General features: G+C 40.3%; 2 protein-coding genes across 2 annotated transcripts; one reads left to right on the forward strand and one right to left on the reverse strand.

The window, feature by feature from the left end:
* The first annotated feature begins 7,217 nt into the window (after nucleotides 1-7,217).
* On the forward strand, nucleotides 7,218-18,517 carry LOC127647421 (gastrula zinc finger protein XlCGF52.1-like). Its single transcript, XM_052131640.1, has 2 exons — nucleotides 7,218-7,497; nucleotides 15,118-18,517. The coding sequence occupies exons 1-2, from the start codon at nucleotides 7,416-7,418 to the stop codon at nucleotides 16,245-16,247; spliced, it is 1,212 nt and encodes a 403-aa protein (XP_051987600.1). The 5' UTR covers nucleotides 7,218-7,415; the 3' UTR covers nucleotides 16,248-18,517.
* A 6,258-nt stretch (nucleotides 18,518-24,775) lies between these two features.
* On the reverse strand, nucleotides 24,776-25,831 carry LOC127647504 (uncharacterized). Its single transcript, XM_052131772.1, has one exon. The coding sequence runs from the start codon at nucleotides 25,829-25,831 to the stop codon at nucleotides 24,776-24,778; it is 1,056 nt and encodes a 351-aa protein (XP_051987732.1).
* Nucleotides 25,832-26,375: the final 544 nt, after the last annotated feature.

Below are 26,375 nucleotides of genomic sequence, written 5' to 3' on the forward strand. Positions count from 1 at the left end.
CCATAGTTTTAGAAACTCCAATAAGAAATGCCTGTTAAACTTATACATGTGTGAGGTGCAATTATTTGTGGCCATAAGCACCACTCAAAACGATTAATCCATGCAGAATTCAGTTGAAAGAAATTCAAAAATAATCCAAACGTGATTAAATTATTGCAAAATTGTAATCTATGAGATTACATTACTGATTGCATTTTTTTGTCACATAATTTGTACTCAGTCCATTTTAATCCGTCCAGCACTGTTTAGCAATAATTCAAAGCTCATCTTTTTACTTAATGATTGATGATTATCACCATCATTGCGATCTGTGTGTTTCCCAAACCAACTCACTCTGTGTTATTCTTTTCCCTTTATCCAAATAAAAAGATGATGATGGTGGTAATAATGATAATAATAACAATCTCTTTTTATATATAAATTGAGAATAATTAATTAATAAATAATCCATTTATTTATTTTACCTTCCTTCTTCGTTTTCTCTTTCAACCCCTTTCTGTTTATACATTCAGGCATAATAGTTTGTTAGACTTATACAAGGCTTTGAATTCCTTTATTCTTTTTTCTCCCTTATCCTCCTTTTTTTTTGTTGCTTTTTTCTTCTTGTTTGTATGTTCTGTAATGACTGTCAAAAATAATATTGTATATGTTTCTTGTTATATTTTGCAATAAAACATTAATGTACATATTATCCTGGCATTAAAAAAATCAGCGAGATTCGGCAGTTCTGTTACACTAAGCTTGTTGAAAAAATATATCACATAAAAATACTCTTTACATGCAATATTTTACTGTAAACAAATGAATTACAGAACTTTGCTGCTTTTTTTATCACAAGGATAATATAACAAAGTATTTCTGTAATGAACCCTCAAATCACTTCAAATAAGCAATAATTTGAATAAAGACACTGAGCCTGTGTACATTTTGGACCCCGTTTCCACCTGTATTTAGCGCTGACCACATTTGACCAGTTCATCTCATGGAAGAGGAATATGATTCCTGTATGGAAAAGGCAGCTCAAACGGTCAGTGAGTGGCAGTGTCCTGAGTCTATAAAGAGTCTTCAAGGCTCCTGTTAACTTGTCACCAGAGGAGTCTCTTAGCAACCCAATTGATTAACAATGGTGCTATGCTAGCATTCGTGCTACAGGTGTACGATCATCAAAATAATTTAATTTACTGTGTTTTACACCTGTCTGCAAACGTTTGTTAAACAAGCTGTAATATTTTGTAATGTAGGAACATTGATTCATTAATCAATATAATTTATCAAAAGTGAATGCACTAACTTTGTACATCTTTCTGTGTGCCGACATGTTTGTGTGACGTCACGCACCTGCATCTTTGTGGAGAAAAATTGCCCAAAACTGCTGACTGAAGGTGCACCACAATGCTATTTTTCGTGGTTGCAAGTGAGCAGGAGATGCACATGTAAATGGTGTGCAACAGAAAAAAATATTTTTTTGTAATTAAATTGCACCTTATACAGGTTGCAAAGTACTTAATTTCTGTCACAAGTCCTATCTTGGTTTGTTTTGTACAACACATAGTATTAAGAGGTCCCCATCACTTGATCGACTGACATGGAATCATTGTGTGTTTGTTTGTGGTGTTTGCATCAGTGTTCCCAGACACATCTCACATTGGGAGTTCAGAACTCACTCAGAGCTGAATGAAATTTTAGAAGCTAATGTCAAATCGTCAAATGCGTTAATCGCAATAAAGAACAATTAACGCATTAAACACTTTAATCACGTGTGGTAACATATTAATTTTCACAGCTCGAATTATATTATATTATTATTTTAATAGAAAGGTTTAAAAATAATAAAGTGTCTGATTTTTTACACAAGGCTAAATAGTCAAGACACAAAGAAAATAATCAAGTATGCCTTCATTGGGATGCGAGAGTCATGAGTGGAGCCAAAATAACACGCACACACACACAGGATCATCTCGGCCTTTTCTCCCCTCCTGCGGTCTGGGCTGCCCTCTCCGCTCCCACAACAAACAAAAAACAGCTGTTCGAGGTGATTTTCACTCAGGTGTCAATCCTCAAAGCACTTAATCTCTCTTTCCTCCCTCTCCACAGACGTCGCTCGGGCAAACCCACATCACCATATACCCCCATCGCCCGATTCAGGTCGGGGGCCATCCGACCTGTCACGTACTCCCCCTCCCATTTCTGGGGATTAATCCGCAAGAGCCATCTCTTCCCCCAGCCTGTGGACCACCTTGGACTTGAAAGGCTGGACACTAGATACCAATGGGTATCCGCACGTTTGCATCCTTCATGCGATGGAGCCACTGGAGCGGGACGTAGTCTGAACAGAGGGTGAAAGCACATCCCAACAGATTGTACCAGAGGGTGAGGCCGCCCACTTTATGGCAAAACACTCCTTCTTGATTGTGCTGTACTTAGTCTCTCTCAGTGAGAGCTTGTGACTAATGTACAGCATGGGGCATCCTCCCACTCCACCATCTGGGAAAGGACCGCCCCAACCCCCTGTCCGATGTGTTCATCTGCAAGACAAAAGCGAGAGAGATGTCAGGAGAGTGCAATAACGACACACAACAAAATGCAGCTTTAACTTGCATGAACGCCTGCTGACACAGCTCCGTCCACTCAGGTGCACCCTTTTAGTAAGATCAGTCAGCTGGCTGAATAAAGAGGCTCAATAATAGCCAGCCAGCCACAGGAACTGTCTCACCTCCTTTTTGGTCTTAGATCTCTTGTAGGCTGCAATCGCTGCGTTCTTATCAATTTGGGGCCGCACCTGTCCATGACCCAAGTGGAAGCCCAGATACCGTACTTCCACTCATCCAACTTCACACTTCTTAGGGTTTGCCGTGAGTCCTGCCAGTCTCAATTACTTCAGGACAGCCTTCGGATGCTGCAGGTGCCGTTGCCAATCATTAATGTAAATAATGATGTCATTGAGGTCTGAGGATTATGTTCATGAGCCACTGGTACGTAGCCGGGGCCCCTAACAAACTGAAAGGGATGGTGACAAATATAAGCCGAACGGTGTGGAAGGGCCCTTTGAGATTCTCTCAGATTCTTCTATAACCCCATATCTAGTATGACCTTTAATTCATCCCGAGCCACTTTTTTTCTGTGTTCGGGTAATCGTATGGACGACTGCTTACCACTACCCCTGGGGTCGTTTCGATATGGTGCTTTATGAAATTCGTTGACTGGGAAGTGGCGAGAACACGTTGAAGAATTCTCCTTGCAACTTGGCAACCTCCTGACTCGTGATGGTGAGAGGTGGTCTCCGCAAGTGACCAGGATGATTCGATCGTTGACTTTTAAGTTCACCTCCGGTCCAAGCTCCTCCCTTCTGCCCAAATGTGTGGAGTTTTGCTCTCAGGTCAAGAACGTATTGAAATTAGTTTTTGCTGTTTGAAGATCCCTCCTCTCAATTTTCCCGTAGGATGTCGAGCACGCCACGCGTTCAACACCCATACAAAAATTTCAATGGGGAGAACCCCGTGGAGGCTTGTGGGACCTCTTGTACTGCAAAAATTAGGGACTCAAGCCTACTTACAAATCATATTTTTTAGTGTCTTGTTAAATCGTTCAAGCCATCTGTTTGGGGGTGATAAACGCTGGTCCAAATCTATTTAATCCCCAATAATTTTTATAGTTTGCATAGTGTAAGTGACAAACGTTGTGACCTGATCAGTGAGGATTTCTTTCGGAAACCCTGCTCAGGAGATAATTCTGAAGAGTGTCTCCGCAACACTATGTGCTGAGATGTTGCACAGAGGCACTGCTTCCGGATATCACATTGTGTATTCCACCAGAACCAACAAAAGCGATGTCCGTGTGCCGTCTGCTCTAATAGCCCTACGAGGTCCATGTCAGTTCACTTGAAGGGGGCCTCGATCAAGGAAGGGGCCCAGTGGTACTCTTGGGGTGCCCTAAGTGACAATGTCTCCACCTTCATCGTGGCACATCGGTCCTGGAAATGCCCAGGACCCCCACAGCTCCAGCAAACCTGCCCAGACTTCACGTCAACACCCACGGCAGCGGATTCACCAGCCTGTGGGGGAGAGTGGAGAGAGTTAGGGGAAGCCAGCAGGATGAATGTCCCACAGGACCTGGGAACTGGTTTTTGGGAAGGTATTCCCTGTTTCTGGGGAACAGGAATAGGATATGGGGAAATGATGGGGAGGGAAGGGAGAAAGAGGGTGTGAGAGAGAGATTTTTCATTTTAATAGCAAACTTTATTCAATCATTGTAACAAAAGCACAAATATTAAACCAATTTCAAGTCCACACAAGATAAAAAAATAACTCCTCCACCACCACTGTACAAAAAATAAAATTGTAACACCAATGTAGTTTAAAAGTTTCTATATCTTTCATTGCTTTATTGTACTTAAACTCCACAACAATTCTTGACTTGACAAAAGCTTTAAATAAAGAAGAGACAGAGCAGAAGAGAGACGTGTTCTTCCTGTTTGGAACTATTTGAACTGAAATTGGCCGCATCCCCAAAGGTGTCCTGTGCCAATCAGAAGTGACTTTTCAGAGTCACATGGTCGACTGGGCTGTCTTTTCCGACAGTCGATTTATGGTCCTTTGTTAGAGATTCTCACAATTTTCCCGCTCAAAAATAGTGCATATGTAATCATGAACTTTATATCTTCCAAGAGACATGATATTTGTTGTAATCAGCTTTCTCTATGTACCCAAACAAATGCTTACATACTACGTATACATGACATTTTTTCATGGATGTTATACGTGTAGGTAATAAAACATGAAAATCCCTGGTTACAAAATCATAGTGGTTTTACACATCATTGTATTTTATCAAGTTAAACCTTATAGTTATCATTCTTAGAATGAGATGAATTATAAAAAATTAAAGATTATATTTATAAATTACAGGTGATTGCACATTGCTACACATATTTTAAAGAGGTTAATCAGTCTATAATCATTAATTTGTCAGGTACAAACGTTACCACAGTTCAAAGCGATTTTCAGCATTATCTAGCAAGGCTAGATTAAGATGAAATGTCTTAGAGTTGTGCAAATCTAATGGTCCTTGTAACCTTACAAAAGATAAGTCTGCTTTAACTCTGTGTGGAAGATCAGGACATCAGGTTGCGGAAGGGCCTTTCTGACCAATGAGGATGACTGGGCCATTTGATTTATGACGGTAAAGAATTCCAGGACTGCAAAGGTTGAAAACTCTAGATTCAAATCATATCGTTTTAATTCTTCTGCATGTATAATACTACACTTGGTTAGTTGCCTAAATAAACTATTGTTTTTAGAAATGCTATGTTGAAAAAAATCGTTGCTCCATTAAACAGCACTTAGGAATTATTTGAAAAATAACTAAATATTTCAAAGGGGGTGTGGGAGGGCGGGGCCGTGTCGTGATTATACACACCCGGTCGCTTAAATCAGGCTAATTAAGCCTCTGAGAGGGATAAAGGCTGGCTGCAGATCGTTTACGGTTAGGTGACCGTCGTGTGTGTTTGTGTCTTGGTTTTTTATTTAGTAATTTTCATTAAAATATTATTTATATTGTCAAGCCAGTTCTCGCCTCCTCCTTTCCATTGAAATCCCTTTCAGGGGGCTAATAATTTTGTCTTCAACTGTACGTCTTTTCCCCCTCTGGGTGTGAGGAACTGCACTACATTTTTGGGGCATTGGGGGGAGACTACATGCAGACTGAGTGCACCTACTTTTAGGCACGCGGCAGCTTGCTTGCACCTGCACTGGCAGTCCACGTATGTCCACAGTTAAGTAAGTCCACAGTCAGTACACATTTAAGCTAGTTGTGGCATTTCATATAGGGACTCCATAGTGTCACTATATCGACACAACGTCGAGTGAGTGACAGATAAGGAATGTCTTGATAACAGTTGTAACCACCTTTCCCTGATGGAGGGAACGAGACGTTGTGCCCCTCTTGCCACAATGCTGAACTACCCGCTGAAATGTCAAGGACCCTGTCTCAGTTCCTTAGCACAAAACCTGAATGAGTCGTTGCGAGCTACGTATGTCCAGGGGAGTGGCATGCAAATTTACAAAGATCAGAGGTGTCTCTTTCCCTCCAACAGTAACCAAGATGTTTCTAGCCATTTACATGCACAAGTAAATTCATGTTGATCATAATTTCTATTTTCTAGTAAGACCTTTGATATTAGGGCTAAAATCGTATTCTTGATAATAATTTTTGTATTGTTTCCTGTTAAAATTTTGTTTTAAAAAAAGGTTTAGAAACAAAACTGCAAAAGATATTTGGGTTTTTCAGAGAATGTATTTTTAACATGTGTATTTTGTCTTACTGTACTGGCAGAGTTTTTATAGTCAAAACAAGTAAAAAAATCTACCAGTGCTGAAGAAGTAATCCAAAGTATTTAGAATACGTTACTGGCTTTGAGTAATCTAACAGAATATGTTACAAATTATATTTTACAGCATGTATTCTGTAATATGTAGTGGAATACATTTCAAAAGTAACCCTCCCAACCCTGCCTGTACGATACCTTAAACATCTTTTGCTAAAAGAGGGAAAACTCAGTTGCACATTTAATTGCTCAACACATAGCAATTAGCCACTGGGTCAATGCAGTGCTCTAGATGGTGTTTATGGCTTGACTGTCTGTCTGAACAAACCTTATACTATAAACCATTCAAACAATAATGTCATGTAACTTTGATTCATGTGTTTAATTTTATATGAATCATATATAATTATTATAAAATAAACATTAAGTACTATATATTACATGATATTTCTGATATAATTTAAAGTTGAAATAATGTTTTAAAGTGTTACTTGCACTTTTCTAGAAATATAAAAAATGCTCTGTATTCAATTTATTCTTGCTCGAGTGTATTGATTTTAATTCACAAAACAAATAAGCGTGAACAGTCTAAAACTGAATAAAAAGGAACAAATGTTTCTTGGAGAAACAGTTAAAATACAGAAAAAAATTAAATATATATATTTTTTAAATGAATCCTTTTGAGGTTCCTGGACTGGAGACTGTAACTGTGGAGGAGTCTTAAAGATTTGTTTTAACTACATTCCAAACTTCATTGTATATTGTAAGTAAAGTCCCATTATGTCTCAGAGACAAAAAATGAAAAATTCTCTCTGGTCCAGATGCGTTCAATAGGTGGCGATAATAAGCAATTGTAGTTTGCGAATCGCCATTAGACAAGAAGAAGAAGAAAAGAAGCAGATGACGGTGATGATGATGATGAAAATTATTCGCGCTGAATGAGAATAAATGTGTGACTTTCATCTCTTTTATTTCTTCAGTGACTTCACAAGTTTTATTTCCGGTGTTTATTTTCGGCGGGAGATTTGCGAGTTGTCTGTAACGCAGTAACACTCCAGGAAACAAGTGAAATCTGTGTGACACTGTTGTAAAGATGTTTATTAAAGAGGAGAGTGAAGATATGGGTTATCGAGAAGCATGCAGAATTAAAACCGAACACACTGACGAACGAACAGGTTGGTGTTCATTCTTCATTGTTTACATTCAGACAGTTGAACACATTTCTTGACTGTAGTTATTAAACCAGAGCAGCTGGCAAATAACATGGTTAACAAACCAATAATAACTCATATAACAACATGATTTTGAAAATGGCCCCAAGTGATCATGACTTTGAATTGCAAACATCTAGATTTGTCGGAGGTGCACAATCTATTGCAATATGGCTTGTAATACATGATTTTTATTGTATAATTAAATGAGAATGTCCAATATAATAATCAGTAGTGAAAATCTAGTTGAGTAAAAGTATTATATTGAAGAACTTGAATACAATTTAAAGTACTGGGAAATAATATTACTCAAGTAAATGTAAATAGGTTTGAAAAAAAAAAATACTCAAACTTATTTTTATGAAAATTAAATATAGTTTAAACACACTTTTATAGTTTTTAAAAACATATTTTATAGTTTATCAATTGAAAATTAATGTTAAAAGATCATCTGTTTGTTCTGAAGCATAGTGACAGCAGTCCAGTATTTGTTGGAATATTTTTACATCAAAATTAAATATTTTTATATATTTCTTTAGATTTAGATACCCAAGTATGGGGCATAGAAGCCCTTGTGACTGTGGAATGATAATGAATGTGGGTTCAGGGGTGTCCCGAGAGAAAATGTAGAATTTTCAAATTCACATTTGATAATCCTGTAGGCTAGCTTATGTGCACATTAAAAGAAAGCACAGGCTCAGCTTATTGACGGTTTTCGGAAGTTACGGTTGTTTGAATATGTTGCCTAATGATGCTTGCTCATAACGTCTGTGTATATGTATAAAAAAAACTCACAAATGATAATTCTCTCTAATTAAATGTGAATAAATAATAATGTAAATGAATAAGTCTCAGTTGCTTGGGCGTCCTTGTGAACACTGAATGTCGAAAGAAAGTGTTTATCATGTTTCTCCATTGCAGCGTCCCTCCAGCAAGTCAATATTGTGGTGAACTTGCGTTTGTTCATATGTTGTTTCTTCTATTTTATGGTGGTGAGCAAAACAATCTTAACAAGCATTATTGCCACAAACTGAATGGTCAGGATGTTGTGAGAAAGAGCTCTGAGGCATTTAGCTCTGGCCTTTTGAAATTCTATGCAGTGATAGCGGTATTAGCAAGCCTATTTTGGATGGATACCTACTGTATGCATAGCCAACATATAGACCGCAGTCATTTAAATACAGATAAATTAGTTAACCTTTATTTATAGAGTACATTTAAAAACAACAGCAGTTGACCCAAAATGCTTTACAAATCCAACATACAGAATGTATAAAAACGTATTGATTTAAAGTTAAATATAAAACATAATAAATTAAATTAAAACATTTAAATACAACATCATGTATTAATCCATTTCAACCTGTTCAATTATCTACTCAAAAGCAACATAATTAAAATATGTTTTTAAAGAAGATTTAAAAATTGGCTAATGATGAAGCTGACATTACATGGAAAGGGAGACTATTCCATAGATTAGGACCTATTGCAGAAAAGGCATGGGCACACTTGGATCTATAGTGACAAGGTGGAACCTTCAATAGAAGTTGATCAGAAGACCTGAGTGCTCTGGTTGGGGAGTAAGGGTTAGAAGGTCACTGATAAATTGGGGCGAGACCAGATAGTGCCTTGTAGAAAAAATCAGAATTTTAAAATCGACCCTGAATTTCACTGGAAGCCAGTGTAGAGATGCTAAAAGCGGAGAAATGTGATCCCTCTTTCTTGACCCTGTTAATGTCACAGTTCCGCCTGACGCTCCCAGCACTTACACTCCACGTTCTCTCTCTCCCGAGTACTAATCACCCGCACCTGAATCCTGTTCCCACATCATTCTGCCTCACAGTATATAAGCTCCACTCTCCATTCACTCTTTGTCTGGTCTCACACGTTGATCATAGACTCACTTACCTGCTTCCTCTCCTAGACGTTTCATGGTCATCGTCCAGAGCTCCTTGCTCCTTCGTTCCAGCAACGTTCCACGTAATTCTCCTCTCCAACGCTCTGGTGTGTTCAAGCTCCTCATTCATCACTCCATCGTCAAGTTCCCGTGATCTCCTCTCCGAGCTCCTCGCCCCGTCATTCCAGCTACTTTCCACGTAGTTCTCCTCTCCAACGCTCCGGTGTGTTCACCGTGATGGAATGAGTCATCACTCCACACTGTCTGCAAGCCTTCCACGACCCCGGTCTCCAAGCCTTCCACGGCCCCGGTCTCCGAGCCTTCCACGGCCTCTGTCGCCAAGCCTTCCACGGCCCCTGTCCCCAAGGTAACTCCACGCCTAAATAAATTTTTTTTGGGGGGGCTAACCCTATCCTGTTCCCAGTGGCCGATTCACTGCTGCATCCAGCAGCAGCGGCCACGGTCAGCGAGCCAGCGCCCACGCCTGCCATGGCCAGCGAGCCAGAGCCCATGCCTGCCACGGTCAGCGAGCCCGTGCCTAAAGCCCCAACCGTCAGCGAGCCCGTGCCTAAAGCCCCGACCATCAGTGAGCCAGCGTCAGCAGCCTCGACCGTCCCAGAGCCAGCGCCTGTAGCCGCGACCGTCCCAGAACCAGCGCATCCCGAGCCTCCCAGGGCTCCGCCTCCTGAGCCTTCCAGTGCTCCGCCCCCTGAGCCGTCCAGTGCTCTGCCTCACGAGTCTTCCACGGCTGAGCCTTCCAGTGCTCCGCCCCCTGAGCCTTCCAGTGCTCCGCCTCACGAGTGTTCCACGGCTCCGCCTTCCAGGCCTCTGCCTCCCGGGTCTTCCACGGCTCTGCCTCACAAGTGTTCCACGGTTCCGCCTTCCAGGGCTCTGCCTCCCAAGTCTTCCATGACTGAGTCTTCCAGTGCTCCGCCCCCTGAGCCTTCCAGTGCTCCGCCTCACGAGTGTTCCACGGCCCTGCCTTCCAGGGCTCTGCCTCCCGGGTCCTCCATGGCTCTGCCTTCTACGGCACCACCCCCAGAGTCCTCCATGGCTCTGCCTTCTACGGCTCCGCCCCCAGAGTCCTCCATGGCTCTGCATTCTACAGCTCCGCCCCCAGAGTCCTCCATGGCTCTGCATTCTACGGCTTCGCCCCCAGAGTCCTCCATGGCTCTGCCTTCTATGGCTCTGCCCCCAGAGTCCTCCATGGCTCTGCCTTCTATGGCTCTGCCCCCAGAGTCCTCCATGGCTCTGCCTTCTATGGCTCCGCCTCCGGAGTCCTCCATGGCTCCGCCTTCCACGACTCCGCCCATTCCCAGGCTTCCTGAACCTGTCCCTGTCCTGTGGCTGATCCCAGGCCTCCAGACCCTGCCCTGTGGCCGGCTCCCGGGCCTCCTGGGCCTGTCCCTGTCCTGCGGCCGCCTCCCAGGCCCCGTTCATCCTCCTGGGATCATTCTTCCCCATTTCTCACCCTCATCTGTCTTGGGGTGCCAGGAGTCGCCCTTTTAACCTGTTAACCTTCACCCCCACTCAGGGGCTCACAGCTGAAAATGACATACCTGAATTAAAATAAATATAGCTCCTGAGAACAGTGTACCACAGGCACAATTAAGGTCTCTTTGGAAAGAAGACACTTGGCACCCTACTAACAATAAATCAGAGTTGATAATGCTCAAACAAATAAAAAGTTATAAAAGTTGAAGTGCCTCATAAATAATGTGAACTTCAAAAAATGTTTTATTATTTCATGTACAAATATATAAAAATAGACCTGGAGGAATCCAATTAGGGAAAGGATTGAAAGCCACAAGTCTCATCAGTTTATATTTCAAATTTGAGGAAGATATAATGAAAAATGGGGTTCCTGCAAGCTTTTTTCCAAGACTATGTCAGTTCCCTTTCTCCCTTCCCCTGCGTGAGGCACATCCCCAGAAATGACATCCCCAAACTAAAATAATTGTAGTTACTGAACAATTTGCTCTACATGCACAATTTAGACATATTTAAAAAGAAGACACTTTGGAGTTTATTACCCAAATGTAAAAGTTGAAAAACTTACACAGACAAACATTTATAGAATTTAAAGTGTCTTGAAGATAATTTGTACTGCAAGTAACATTGCATTATTTTATGAAAAAATAAATGAAAACGAACCTGGAGGAATCCAGTTAGGTAATTGATTGAAAGCCACAAGTCTCATCAGTTTATATTTCACATTTGAGGAAGATATTATGAAAAATGAGATTTCTGCAATATGTTTTCCAAGACTATGTCCAGGTACCAAGAAGCCTCCTTGGATACCTCAAAAAGCAACCTAATGACCAAATGTTATGAAGGGTACTGCAAGCTATTTTAGTCATCATATACACTGTTCCATGCTTTTTCAATTATAAAATAATCCACACAGCTGTTGCATGGGAAAGAATGGAAAGATAATTAGCACCGCATGTCAAGTAAATAATTCTGTATAGTTTTTATGTGGCTGGCCATTCAATCAACAATCAAACTGATGGGCAGTCGTTTAGACAGCATTCATAAATCAACAATCAAACTGATGGGCAGTCGTTTAGACAGCATTCATAAATCAACAATCAAACTGATGGGCAGTCGCTTAGACAGCATTCATACTAAAGGTCGTCCATACAATCAAACTGATGGGCAGTCGTTTAGACACGTATAATGTGTGCATGTTACATAGCAACTCACCGATGTGAAATTGGACCATCTTTTCCGTCCTCAAGCATATCACCCTCGACGCTGTCTTCACTCTCCTCAATTTCGTCATCGCTGCTTCGAGTGATCGCAAATAAAACATCTTCAGCAGAAAAAACTTCTTTTGACGATCCATTTGATGAGATAATCCGTCCAGTAAGTAAGACGCGAAAACAGATGTTGACTGGGGAACCGCTCTTTTACTATGGCTTGTTTGTTGTCAAATGACGGGGTGTGGTCACAGCCTACATCGCAGGTTAGCTCCTCAATAGAGAGTGGCTGATTCAAATAAATAAAAAAATATCTTGTTCGCGAGGAATTTAGACTTTCCGTGTATCGTTGGAATCGTGCACTGCTTGGCTACATTTTCTATCAGTCATACAATTTCAATTCTTTCATTGGCTTTCGTTGTAAAGACAAAATAATAGGATCAGCATTTCATGACGCCAGAAAAACTGACCGCAGTGTTTGGATATTTTGACCTATATATTGCCTATCTTTGTATTTGTGTGTGTGTGTGCGGTCTTAATTTGTTCATTACACTCTAAGCAACACACCCATATAACGTTCGGCTACCGGAGTCTGTTTTTATGCATAATTTTATTGCATAACCGACAAGTATGATACTTCACCCTGAAGAAACTCGATGTAAACAAAGGAATAACCATCGATGTTACAACGTTATTGTTTCTTTGGACTAAAAATGCTCTATGGGATGTTATTCAGTGGACCCTCACCTTTCCATTCAATCTGGAACTTTTAGCAGTGGATGCGTGTGTGGCTCGTTATTACGACACTACTGGTATGTACTCCGCTTTTGATTACGTGTGTTTTGATCTGTACTGCTTACATAAATGCAAGAAATACATTCATTATAAGCTTTTCATCAAAAAACAGAGCTCTATCATCGATGCTTGAGGCTTACACCTTTAAAATGATATATAGTTTGCCAAGATTAATGATGTTCTTTCACGTTAAATCTATTCATAAACATTAAACTTGTGGGGGAAAAAAACTCTTCCGTGCGCTGGCGCTCTGGCAAAGGTTAACAGGTTAAAGAGGGCGGGGGTAATGTCACAGTTCCGCCTAACACTCCCAGTACTTACACTCCACATTCTCTCTCTCCTGAGTACTAATCACCCGCACCTGAAACCTGTTCCCACATCATTCTGCCTCACAGTATATAAGCTCCACTCTCCATTCACTCTGGGTCTGGTCTCACACGTTGATCATAGACTCACTTACCTGCTTCCTCTCCTAGATGTTTCATGGTCATCGTCCAGAGCTCCTCGCTCCTTCGTTCCAGCAATGTTCCACGTAATTCTCCTCTCCAACGCTACGGCGTGTTCAAGCTCCTCACTCCATTGCTCCATCGTCAAGTTCCTGTGATCTCCTCTCCATTGCACTGCAGTGTGCACTCAGGTTCACCAGCTCCCCTAAATCCCTTAATATACTACACCTCCGGGTTTAACACTACCATCGAGTCTGTGTATCTGTGACAGTTAAAAGCCTATCTGCCGCGTTTTGAACTAGCTGTAGGTGGGATAACACAGTTTAGGGCAGACCAATGTACAATGAGTAGCAATAGTCTAACCTTGATGAAATAAGTGAGTTGATCACAATCTCCATGTGTTTTTGGGAAATAATTTTTTTTATTTTAGTGATAGATCTCAGGTGTAAAAAGCTACCTTTGACAGGAGCACTTGATCTGCTTATTGAAAAGTAATGATGAGTCTAAAATCACTCCAAGACTCCTCATCTGATCTTGTACATTTGAAGACTGAGGACCTAACTGGGCAACCAGGCCAGGTAAGTAGGACATGGAGGAATGTAAAATCAGAACTTCAGTTTTGTTTTCATTTAACTGTAAGAAATTATTTGCCAGCCAATGTTTAACATCTTTGAAGCAATTTAGGGCGTTCTCAGATACTCATCATCTATACTCACTGGGAAATAAAATTGGGAATCATCAGCATAACAGTGATAAGATATGCTGTACTTATTTAAAATAGAGCTCAGAGGAAGCACAGTGAAAATAACAAGGGTCCTAAGATTACCACACTGGGGACACCACATTGTAATTTAGCCGAAGTAGAAGAAAAAATACCTATATTCACAGAGAACGTCCTTTCTTTTAGATAGGTGGAAAACCACTGGTGGTCATCCCCTGGATGTCAGCTATACATTCAAGGCGATTGAGGAGAATATTATGGTCGATTGTGTCGAACGCGGCACTGAGATCTAATAAAACTAAGACGACAGGTGAACTTGAATCAGTGGAGAGTAAATATCATTAGTGACCATCAACAATGCAGATTCAGTGCTGTGCAAGTGTCTGAAACCAGACTGAAATGATAAATGTATTTAGATAGGAGTAGAGCTGCAAATAAATAACTCTCCATAAGCGTGGAAATTTAAGGCAGTTTGAAGATTGGTCTGTAATTGTTGGATATATTGCCAGATACAAAAAAGTTTTTATTTTAACAAAGGATGTCGTATTGCATGTTTAAAACTACTTGTATCAACTCCACTTGCTAATGAGCTGTTAATTATAGTTGTCACACTGGAACTGATAGTCATGAAAACTTCTTTAAGAAGGTGTAGAGAAAGAATAGAGACTACATCTGCTAACTGTTGTAACTGGTTCAAAGTGAGTCAGGGAGCTGGATGGGGAAGGATTTAGTGGTTGATCAAATTGGGAAGTACAATTGCACCTTTAATCTGCTCAATTTTGTGAGTAGAGAAGTTTAAAAACATTTCACATTTCTCTTAGGTGCCGTCCAAAACAGAATCAATTGTTTTGAACAAAACCTTTGGTCGATTTGCATTATCAGAGATTAATGTAGAGAAAACATTTATTTAGCTTCCTTTACAGCTCTCTGATAGTTTGTTAAACACTCCTTTAAAATATCATATGATAACATAATTAAAGTGAATAAAGGTCACATTTATTGATTTTCATATTTTCTTTTTAGACTTGATGGAAATTAAAAAAGAAAATCAAGAATCGATTGAAGTGAAAGAGGAAAGTCAAGAACTGAGTGAAGTGAAGGAGGAACATCAGAATCCTCATTCCATAACTGAAGAAAAATCTTTTAGTAGCTCACAAACCAAAACTCAAGCCAAAAATCCTTGCACATCCCCTCAGTGTGAAAAACGTTTCACACAGAATGAAAATCTTAAGGTACACTTAAGATGTCTCTCCGGAGAGAAACCTTTCACGTGCCCTCAATGTGGAAAGACATTCATACGGAAAAGAGGTTTTAAGGATCACATAAGAAGTCACACTGGTGAGAAGCCTTTCAATTGCCATCAGTGTGGAAAGAGTTTCATACAGAAAGAAAGTCTTAAGAGACACATAAGAATTCACACGGGAGAGAAACCTTTCACTTGTCGTCATTGTGGAAAGAGTTTCATACGGAAAAGTACTCTTAAGGAGCACATAAGATGTCATAATGGAGAAAAACCTTTCACTTGCCATCAGTGTGGAAAGAGCTTCAAACAGAATGAAAATCTTAGGGTACACTTAAGACGTCACACCGGAGAGAAACCATTTACGTGCCCTCAATGTGGAAAGACTTTCATACGGAAAAGAGGTTTTAAGGATCACATAAGATGTCACACTGGAGAAAAGCCTTTCACTTGCCACCAGTGTGGAAAGAGTTTCACAAAAAAGGGAGGCCTTAATAATCACATTAGATATCACACTGGAGAGAAGCCTCACACTTGCCATCAGTGTGGAAAAAGTTTCTTTAATAGTGGACATTTTCATGTGCACATGAAAAGTCACACTGGAGAGAAGCCTTACATATGCTCGCAGTGCATGAAGAGTTTTACGCGTAAAGAAAACCTTGACATTCACATGAGAATTCACACTGGAGAGAAGCCTTACACATGCCATCAATGTGGAAAGAGTTTTTATCGGTCATACGCCCTAAAACGACACGAGCGTGTGCATACTGGAGAGAAACCATACCACTGTACTTCATGTGGGAAATATTTCAAACAATCAAGATCTTTAAGTAATCATAGAAAAGTACATTGCCATAAGCAATCTGTAGATAATTGCATGTCATTGGAATGCAATTCAGAGAAAGTCAAATAATAAAATTACTCCTTTGAAAGAAACACTAACACTAAAACCAATGTGTTCAGAATTATCCAATCACATTCAAACTCTTGTGCAAAAGTAATGATCATCCATTCTTCTAAAGAATCCAGACTGAAGATAAGCCGTTACATTGGCATCCTCTTGGTTGCATCTGACTGCTGAAGCCATGGACTGTAAAGAGTCTACTAAGCATGTGTGGAATCTCATTGTGAAAAGGTACCAGTCAGCACAGAGGTACAAAATTTCAAAGCATTAGTTATGCCATGGAGCACCGTGTAGGTCATCATAGACAAGTGGAGGGAATGGGGCAACACAATAACATAAGAACAGGATATGTGTCCAAATAATGATGAAAAGACTGGAAGAAAACCCATGAGGCTGTTGCTTTAAGTAAACATTGGTAGCCCACTTAATATATTAATTCAAATGTTTTCTTTAATATTTTTTTTTTTTAAGTATATTGTGTTTGCATGAGTCATCTGTGAAATTTTATGTTTAAATTTACATAAATTCCCATGATGTCATGACAGTGGGAGAAAGACTATTAGTAAATACAGGTATGTGGTAAGGATTATTGTAGTATTTCAGGTTTGGTATAATCTATAATCTCATTTACTGTACAATCTGGCCAGTTGCTGAAGGAACACAAATAAGTGGAAATCAAACTTTCAGCTGAGTATATTCTGATCATGTTGTTTAAGGTAAATCTGGGAACTGTATGTATATATTTCCTGTTGTATCATATGTGGAGTAATACAGAATGATGGACAGCTAAACTAATGGCAGGCTAAAGTTTAACTGGCTGTTTCTTTTATTGCTGTCTTGGCCCTTAAAGGAATATTTCACCAAAAAATTATATTCTCTCATCGTTTACTCACCCTCATGCCTTCCCAGATGTGTATGTCTTTTTTCATCTGCTGAATTCAATTGAATATTTTAGAAGAATTTCTCAACTTTTATTTAAAAAAATTTTTTTTTAAATTAAATCTTCGGTTGTGTTCTGTTGAGGAAAGAAAGTCATACACATCTGAGATGACATGAGGGTGAGTAAATGATGAGAGAATTTTCATTTTTGGGTGAACTATTTCTTTTAAGTAAAACAGTTTTGTCTTGTACACCTATAAAAATGCTGAATGAAAATAAATTGAATGATAAATCTAACACTAGAATTTGCATCTTTACATGAAGCAGTTAGTTATTTATTGAATACGCCAATATTATTATTATGTTCCGATATTTGAAAATGTTTCATTTATTACATATGTTTTCAAGTAGATCAGTTAAGTTTAAGGTAATACAAACTTGGCTGGGTCTTATATATAAAGGGATAGTTTATATCTCAGGTGTGTATGACTTTCTTCACCAGAACACATTTGAAGAAAATTAGAAAACGTTCTCAGCTCAGTAGGTTCTTAAAATGCAAGTGAATGGAGATTTCTCTTTTGAAGCTCCAAAAATCACAGTCAGCATGAACTTCATCGATACGACTCCAGTGGTTAAATTAATGTCTTTTAAAATGGCACGAATGAATTTTGGTGTGAAAAAGTAAATCTCTAGGTACTTTTTAAAACTCGAAATCATGCTTCCTGTCAGCTGCAGTATGCACATGTGACGTAATTGCATTGGCAACGCGCGAGAACTGGCACACGTGCGTCACAGCCAGAAGAGCAGCGCTAATAATACGAGTAGCAGAAATGCTGTACAGTAGCTTGGTTGGTTTTGGTTTAGATCTTTTATTATCTGTTTCTTTACTTACAGTGGTGCCTTCTTGTGCTTATCCTGGATGTCTCAACTGAGTGGAGAATGTGAGATTACATCTGTATTCATGGATACACGAATATGGCACCCGAGAGACCACTTGGACACCACCCTCTAGCGAAGCGTTGGATTATTGTTAAAAAGTACTAAAATATTCAACCGTTTCAGTCCAAAATATCGTATCGCTTTAAAATGTAACTGCTGAAGTTGTATTGATGATGTCTGTGATTTTTGGAGCTTCAAAATACAAATCTCCATTCACTTGCATTTCAAGGGCCTCCTGAGCTCAGACATTTTTCTTCAAATGTGTTCTGGTGAAGAAAGAAAGTCATACAAACCTGAGATATAATGAGGGTGAGTAAATAAAGAGAGAATTTTCATTTTGGGGTGAAATATCCCTTTAAAATCAGTAGTAATCACTCTCTGTACGTCCAGAAGATATAAACTAGTCTGAAACAGAATTATGAGACTGAATAAAGGGAATAAAAAGACCCTTCTTGGTTTGTGATATGAAATGAATGTGTAAAATAATGGAAAACAGAATAATAAAGAATAAATCAGAAGTTTGTTAAACACCGTTTTTTATTTTTTTAATTGTCATTTATTTCAATGATGGTGCCGCAGACGGTCGCCTCGGTGTGGAGCTCTCCCAATTTTTTTTTTTATTTTTGTTTGTTTGTCCTGTGTTTAGTAATCTTTTCCTAGTCAGTTTTACCAGGGACAAACTGCTGAACATTCGGCAGCACATACCAGATAATCTTTTTGAATATTCCAACGTTTTGCTGGACATTTTAGTCGAAGCTGTGTTGTTTAAACGCGCTACGAGACGCAAGAGAGGGACGCGAGCCAGCGTGCTGGTCAAGCTCCGTCAGAGTGGTGTTCGAACTGCACTGCCGATCATTCATCTAGCGAATCTCTGCTCTCTTCCCAACAAAACGGACGAACTACATCTCCTCACATGTACAAATTAGGACTTTTCAAACTCTGCTGCACTTTGCTTCACAGAAACCTGTCTGAGTGAAGCCATTCCGGACAGCGCATTACATCTGCCGGGCTTTCAGCTGTTTAGAGCGGACCGCATCACGGAGTTAACAGGGAAAACGAGAGGCGGTGGAACATAATTTTACATCAATGAAAGTTGGTTTACAGATGTAACAACGTGTAATGCTACTGTAAGGATGACAGGAAGCAAGACTCCGAGACACGGTAAGCCTTTTAATTTGCCTTTCTAGTCACACAGTATTTACAATGTCTCTGTCTTCGAACGCTGAGTTCGTTGTCGATCTCTCTTCCCCCTGCTCTGCGGCTGCTGGCTTTTTATCCGCTCTCCTCGCTCTACTGCAATTAGAGACAGGTGTTAGACATAATTTAGCCCAGGTGTGAGCGCCCTTACCGCTTTTCTCTCCCGGACGGGCGCTTGACCACGCCCCCGCTGCCACACAACGTTAAAGAGAATGTGCTGTACTAATTTAGCCTTTCTGCTCACCGCGGGAGTTTTCCTCGTTTATTCTGGTGTGTATTTACATTGCTCCAAACGTGTCTGGGAACATAGCGCTGCAACAGCTGCCTGATCAAATCACAGACGCTGAACAAAAATACCTGGACTCAGTTATTATTATTCTTGGGGATTTTAACAAAGCAAATCTCACATGTGAACTGCCCAAATACAAACAGCACATTACATGCCCCACCAAAGACAGGAACATTCTGGATCACTGCTACACAACAATAAAGGATGCATATCGCTCTGACCCACGTGCAGCTTTGGGACTCTCTGATCACTGTCTGGTTCATCTTCTGAGCTACAGGCAGAAATTAAAATCAACAAAGCCAGTTGTAAGGAATGTTAAGAGATGGACCACTGAAGCAGAGTGGGAACTACAAGCCTGCTTTGACTGCACTGATTGGCGTGTTTTTGAAGCTGCAGCTACAGACTTGGATGAGCTGACAGATACTGTTACATCATACATCAGTTTCTGTGAGGACATGTGCATCCCTACTAGGACTTTTTTATCATTCAAGAATGATAGACCATGGTTTACAGGTAAACTCAGACAGCTTTGCCATGCCAAAGAGGATGCTTGCAGGGGTGGGGATAAGTTCTTGTATAATCAGGCCAGAAACACACTGAATAAAGAAATCAGAGTGGCTAAAAGAAGCTACACTTAGAAGCTGGAAAACAAGTTTTCAGCTAATGACCCTGCATCAGTGTGGAGTGGACTGAAACAAATGACTAAATACAGGACTCCTACCCCCAACCCTGTGGTGGACCAATGACTGGTTGTTGACCTGAATGTGTTTTACTGTAGATTTGAAAGGCCCAATCTCACATCCCACACCCACTCGGACCTTCACTAAACAGAAACACCAACACCTCCTGCAACCCCCCTCCACCTCCCTCCTGCTACTCAACCTGCACTCAAGATCTGTAAAGATGATGTGTGCTGTGTCTTTTGAAAGCAAAAGATGAGGAAGTCTTCAGGCCCAGATGGCATCTCACCAGCGTGCCTCCGATCCTATGCTAACCAACTGGCCCCCATCATCAAACAGATCTTCAATAGATCATTGGAGCAGTGTAAAATCACATGCTGCATCAAATGCTCAATTATTATCCCTATCCTTAAGAAACCAAAAATCACAGGACTTAATGACTTAATGACCTGTCGCCCTGACATCTGTGGTCATGAAGTAATTTGAGAGACTGGTGTTGGCCCAACTGAGGGACATCACTGGACCCTTTCTAGATCCCCTTCAATTTGCTTATCGTGCAAACAGGTCTGTGGATGATGCAGTCAACATGGGATTGAATCATATCCTGCAACATCTGGACAGACCGGGAACATATGCAAGGATCCTTTTTGTGGACTTCAGTTCGGCTTTCAACACCATCATCCCAGCTATTCTCCGGACTAAGTTAGACCAACTCCCTGTTCCCATGTCTATCTGTCAGTGGATTATCAGCATTATGCCGGACAGTTAGCAGCTTGTGAGACAAGGAAATTCACTTCCAGCACCTGTACAATCAGCACTGGTGCCCCCCAGGGATGTGTGCTCTCCCCACTACTCTTCTCCCTCTACACCAATGACTGCACCACCAAGGACCCCTCTGTCAAGCTCCTGAAGTTTGCAAACGACACCACTGTCGTCTGCCTCATGCGAGTAGACGATGAGTCTGTATACAGAAATGAGGTTGAATGGTTGGCTCACTGGTGCAATCATAACAACCTGGAGCTGAACACGCTCAAAACGTTGGAGATGATTGTGGACTTAAGGAGGAACACCCCAACACTGACCCCCCTCACCATTTTAAACAACACTGTTGCGGCAGTGAAGTTATTCAGGTTCCTGGGCACTACCATCTCACAGGACCTGAAGCAGGACACACACATTGACTCCATTGTGAAAAAGGCCTATCAGAGGTTGTACTTCCTTCGCCAGCTGAGGAAGTTCTACCTGCTATAGGCGCTGTTGATACAGTTCTACTCAGCAGTCATTGAGTCTGTCCTCTGCACTTCAATAACTGTATGGTTTGGTGCAAAAATACAGTAACATACTGTATTTTTGTACTTTATATAACGGATTTGTTTTAGATTTGCACTATGTAAGTGTGTGTACGTATGAAGGTGTGTGTCTGTGTGTGTGCACGTATATGTTTAATTATAATTATTTTCTGTCTTGCTGCTGTTTTTGTATTGTTGTGCACTGGTATTCCTTGTATGTGTAAGCATACTTGGCAATAAAACTGATTCTGATTCTGAAGTGTACAGCAGAGCAAATTCCTACAAAAGACAGATTATAACACTGTAACAGAGTTTCACAGCAGAAGGGAAGGAGAACACCTCCAAAGTCCTTTTAGATTGCCTGTTCCATGCTTTTCTTAATCATCAACGAGCTCTCCTTTGTTACCATCTCCGACGCTTCGCCTGCAAAACATCATGCTCTGTCGTTGGTAATGTATCATTTTCTTATTCTGGTATATAATGTAATGTAATTTTGTTTTAGGTTGCACTATTCTAATACATGTTTTCTCTCTAAATCAAATCAAATACTTGTCCAGTAATTTACAACACAGTATTTTTTCCTTTTACCTTAAGCTCAGCTCCCAACATGTTACTCTGCACAGGCAGACTCCTCTCTTATAGGTTATATACACACGTCATTTTATTTTCTACCTAATGAATAAAACACTACTGGGTTAATATCATAACATATTACATTAACTACGACATTCATTGGTTAAATATGCAACATATTAAATAAAATACAGTTCAACAATGACAAACCAAGGTTTACAGCCAAACTCAGGCAGCTTCGTCAGGACAAAGAGGGTGCTTACCGAAGCTGGGATCAAATCTTGAATAATTAGGCCAAAAAAATACTGACAAAGGAAATCAGAGTGGCTAAAAGAAGCTATTCTGAGAAACTGAAAAACAAGTATTCATCTAACAACCCAGAATCAGTGTAGAGATGCCTGAAAGACATTACTAACTTCAAGACACCATCCCCCCAACTCTGTTACCCCTTTTCCACCAAGGCAGAGCTGGTGCTGGTTCGGAGCCAGAGCCTAGTTTCAAATCGGTTCTTTGTTTTTCGACCACCAAAGCACCAGCTCCGAACCAGTAAAAGTGGTTCTTAAGTAGCACCAAATCATTGCTGGTCTAGAAGTAAGAACCGCTTACGTCAGCGGCTGGGGGTGGGGTTACCGTGACCATCAAGACGAACAGAAACTTGTGACCGGCATTTTTGAATTAGCAGATAAACACGATGGACGCGATTAAACAAAAACAGTTGTGGTCAGAGGAGGAAACAAGCTGCTTTGTTGCACTCTGGTCCTCTGCAGAAGTCCAGGGTAAGTTAGACGGGCTTTGCGGATCTAAACCGGTTTTGCAGCAAATTCAGCGAGAGATGGCTGTAGCGGGTTCGACCGAACCTCCAACAGATAAGCAACAAACTAAAAAACTAAAGAAGGACTACAGGGACCAAAAAAAGGACCTCGGTCGAAGCGGCAATGGTCGCCTTCGTCGAAACCCACATTTCGACGTCCTCGACTCTGTTTTCGGCGATAGGCCGGCATGCCAGGTGACCGGGGCGCTGAACTCGGCAACAATAATGCTCGAGTCAATGGTGGATGATTCGCTACAGCAAAGTTGCACCGATCCTGGTAAGTTCTGTTTTTTAGATTATTTTACTTGTTCCGAGCATGTTTCTTAGCTGTTTAGTGAGGTTCTAATTTCTTACATCAGTGTTTGCAATGTGGCTATCTAGGATTGTATTATCTGTGATTTCATTGTATAAAGTAGCACAGAACAGTGTGTAACGTGTAATGGACAATATTTTTTAAAGCACTGTCTTGTTTTTTTTATAGAACTGTCTGCCATCACCGACCGTGATGATGACAACGCTGAGTTGCCGCCACCGCTGGGCTGCAGCTCTCCGTGCCGTCGTGTAGCAGCTCTGGAGAAGCATCTTCAGAACGGGGTAAGACTTGGTAGTGCAAATGGTCACATCATACACTATGCAAACATTGAGATGTGACTGTATATTACTATATATTATCAGGTACTGAAATGTTTATATTTTTTCTTCATTTAAAGGGTTAGTTAACCCAAAAATGAAAATTCTGTCAGTATTTACTCGCCCTCATGTTGTTCAACCCCGTAAGACCTTCGTTCATCTTTGGAACAGGAATTAAGATATTTTTGATGAAATCTGAGGGCTGGATCACTCCTCCACTAGTCCATAGGCTTCTTCAGGGATTGAAACTTGCCAGCCCCGAAAAGTTATTAACTTGCTATATACAATATAATGTTGATGCTTTTTTATGGACATGAGCAAAATCTGAAGTGATAGTGATGTAGTATGATGCTATACATATTTTTTATATAACTAATATAGCAGATGCATACCCGTAATTCCCTGCAGAAAACAATTATTTGCAATGCTATGACACATCATTGATGATCTGTCATCTGCTATTATTGCTGTACACAGGAAAAAGGAAGAGAGACAGTACCTCAGAACTGGTGCAATATTTGGAAAGGGCAGATGAGAGGTTCTTGCAGCACAGCAAAGAAATGGACGATGCCTTAGCGTCAGGACATGAGAGCGGACACACATTCTCTGCTTGGACTCATGGGGCGATGGTGGTCGTAATGGAGGCACAAGTGCAAAAATGATTGCAAATATACCACCACAGTATTTTTGGTTGCTGCTTTTTATGTAAATTTTTTTATTTAACTGCACTTTACATTTTCAAAGTTTGATAAAGATTTGTATTGGTTGTTTTTGTTTAAATACCCAGGTGAAAAAGACGTACAATTAAGTGTATTAAAAATGCATTACATTATATTTGTATCGTACTAAAAACATATTTAAGTACATTTTTAATACACTTAATTGTACGTCTTTTTCACCTGGGTAAACATGTTTATTAATACAAATGTCTGGTTCAGTTTCTTTAACACTTATCAAATATCGTATATGGTTTGTGGGTTTATTTTTTTATGTGATTTGGTGTATTTTCATAAATAATGTGTATATTAATCATGTTAATCAGGTGAAGCGATTAGCTGCATATAAAATTCTATAACATTTCAACATTAAATATGACTAAAATCAAAATGAAATTATTCACAAAATGCATAGTTTTAGAGATAATAGGGTTTATTCAATGGATGAGAATATAATACAATTTATGAAAGTGCAGATGTCCTCAAACACAAACGGCAGTGTTACAAAAATATGGCATTGGTGTATTCAAAGAATCACTCGTTCCCTCCGTTAAAATGCATCATTAATGCAGCTCTGATGTCAGCCCCTTCTGTGTTCGCACGCTCAGTTAATGTCTGAACAGGAGGCTCAATGTTTAGAGTCCTGTCTGGGTGCTCTTCAGTGAAATTATCACTATGTTCCTCACAAATGTTATGGAGCACACAGCAGGTCAGTGCAATCCTCTTGCTCAGCTCCAGCTTGCAGTCATTTCTTTTTAGGAGGCACCTCCATTGTCCTTTTAATCTCCCAAAAGACATCTCCACAACCGATCGTGCACTGCTCAGCCTGTAATTGTAGGTGTGCTGTTCAGGGGTCAGTCTGCCAGTGTCGGAAAAGGGCTTCATGAGCCAATTCTGCATGGGGTATGCCGGATCACCGATCAGGTAATGTCCAACATCACAGCCAGAGATGCTCACTTTGTTTTGCCCTAGTAATTCCCCGTCACTTAGGGCCTCCCACAAATGTGACTGTCGTAGCACTCGGGCGTCATGCACACTCCCTGGATAGCCAACACAAACATCCCAGAAAAAACCTTTGCCATCCACAACTGCTTGCAGAACAATAGAATGCCAGCCTTTATGACTGAAATAGTCTCGTGGATAGTCCTCTGGTGCAATTATTGGAATGTGGCTGCCATCAATTGCACCCACACACTGTGGAACTCTCCAACGATTATTAAAGAAAGTGGCCATTTCTAACAACTTTTCAGCATCAGGAAATCTTATGTGGATGGGAAGGAGCACCTTGATGACTGTGTTGCAGAATTCCTGAACACAAATAAATACAGTGCTGAGGCCTACCCCAAAAAGATGGCTGATTGTCCTGTATTCACCACCCGTGGCCAGTTTCCAGATGGCAATTGCCACACGCATTCGGATTGGGACACACAAACGGTAGTTTGTGTTCCTTCTCCCTATGGCATGCTTGACCTGACTGCAGTTGTACTCAAACGATTCTGAGGATACACGGAAATTCTGCATGAATTGTAAAGGGGTGAAATCCGGAACAATTGTGTCCCACCAGTGGCCAGATCGTGGGTATGCCCACATTACAGGTGGCCTCCGCCTTGCCTTCAGCTGCAAGATTGCCTGTAAAGATAAAAAATATATATATATGAAACTTATATATACAGTATATATATATATATATATATATATATATATATATATATATACACTGTATATATAAGTTTCATTTATGGGCAATAGGGTATAGGTATATTTTCTATCAAGTATACAGTACTATAAAAACAGTTGAGCTGCAGCAGTGAAGTGTTTATTAATTCATCTATAAGTACCACTTAAATGACAGGGCTACTTTATAAGGATTTTTTCAGTCTTTTTACGGTCATACATTGTCTTTTCAGACAACTTATTTTCATAGCCTTCTTGTCCAGTGAAAACCATGTATAAATCTAAATTTGGACATTTTTAATAGGCTACATATTACAGCTGCAGTAATACTAATAAAAAAAACATAATATAGCCTATAATAAAACAACACTGACAGTGGACACATTTTTCTGCAGATTATCTAGTTTTAGTTTTATTACTGTGAGTGGTTTTTGCGTTATAGCTCACATATACATATGAG

Source organism: Xyrauchen texanus, chromosome 8, assembly GCF_025860055.1.
Source record: "Xyrauchen texanus isolate HMW12.3.18 chromosome 8, RBS_HiC_50CHRs, whole genome shotgun sequence".
NCBI classification, from domain to species: domain Eukaryota; kingdom Metazoa; phylum Chordata; class Actinopteri; order Cypriniformes; family Catostomidae; genus Xyrauchen; species Xyrauchen texanus.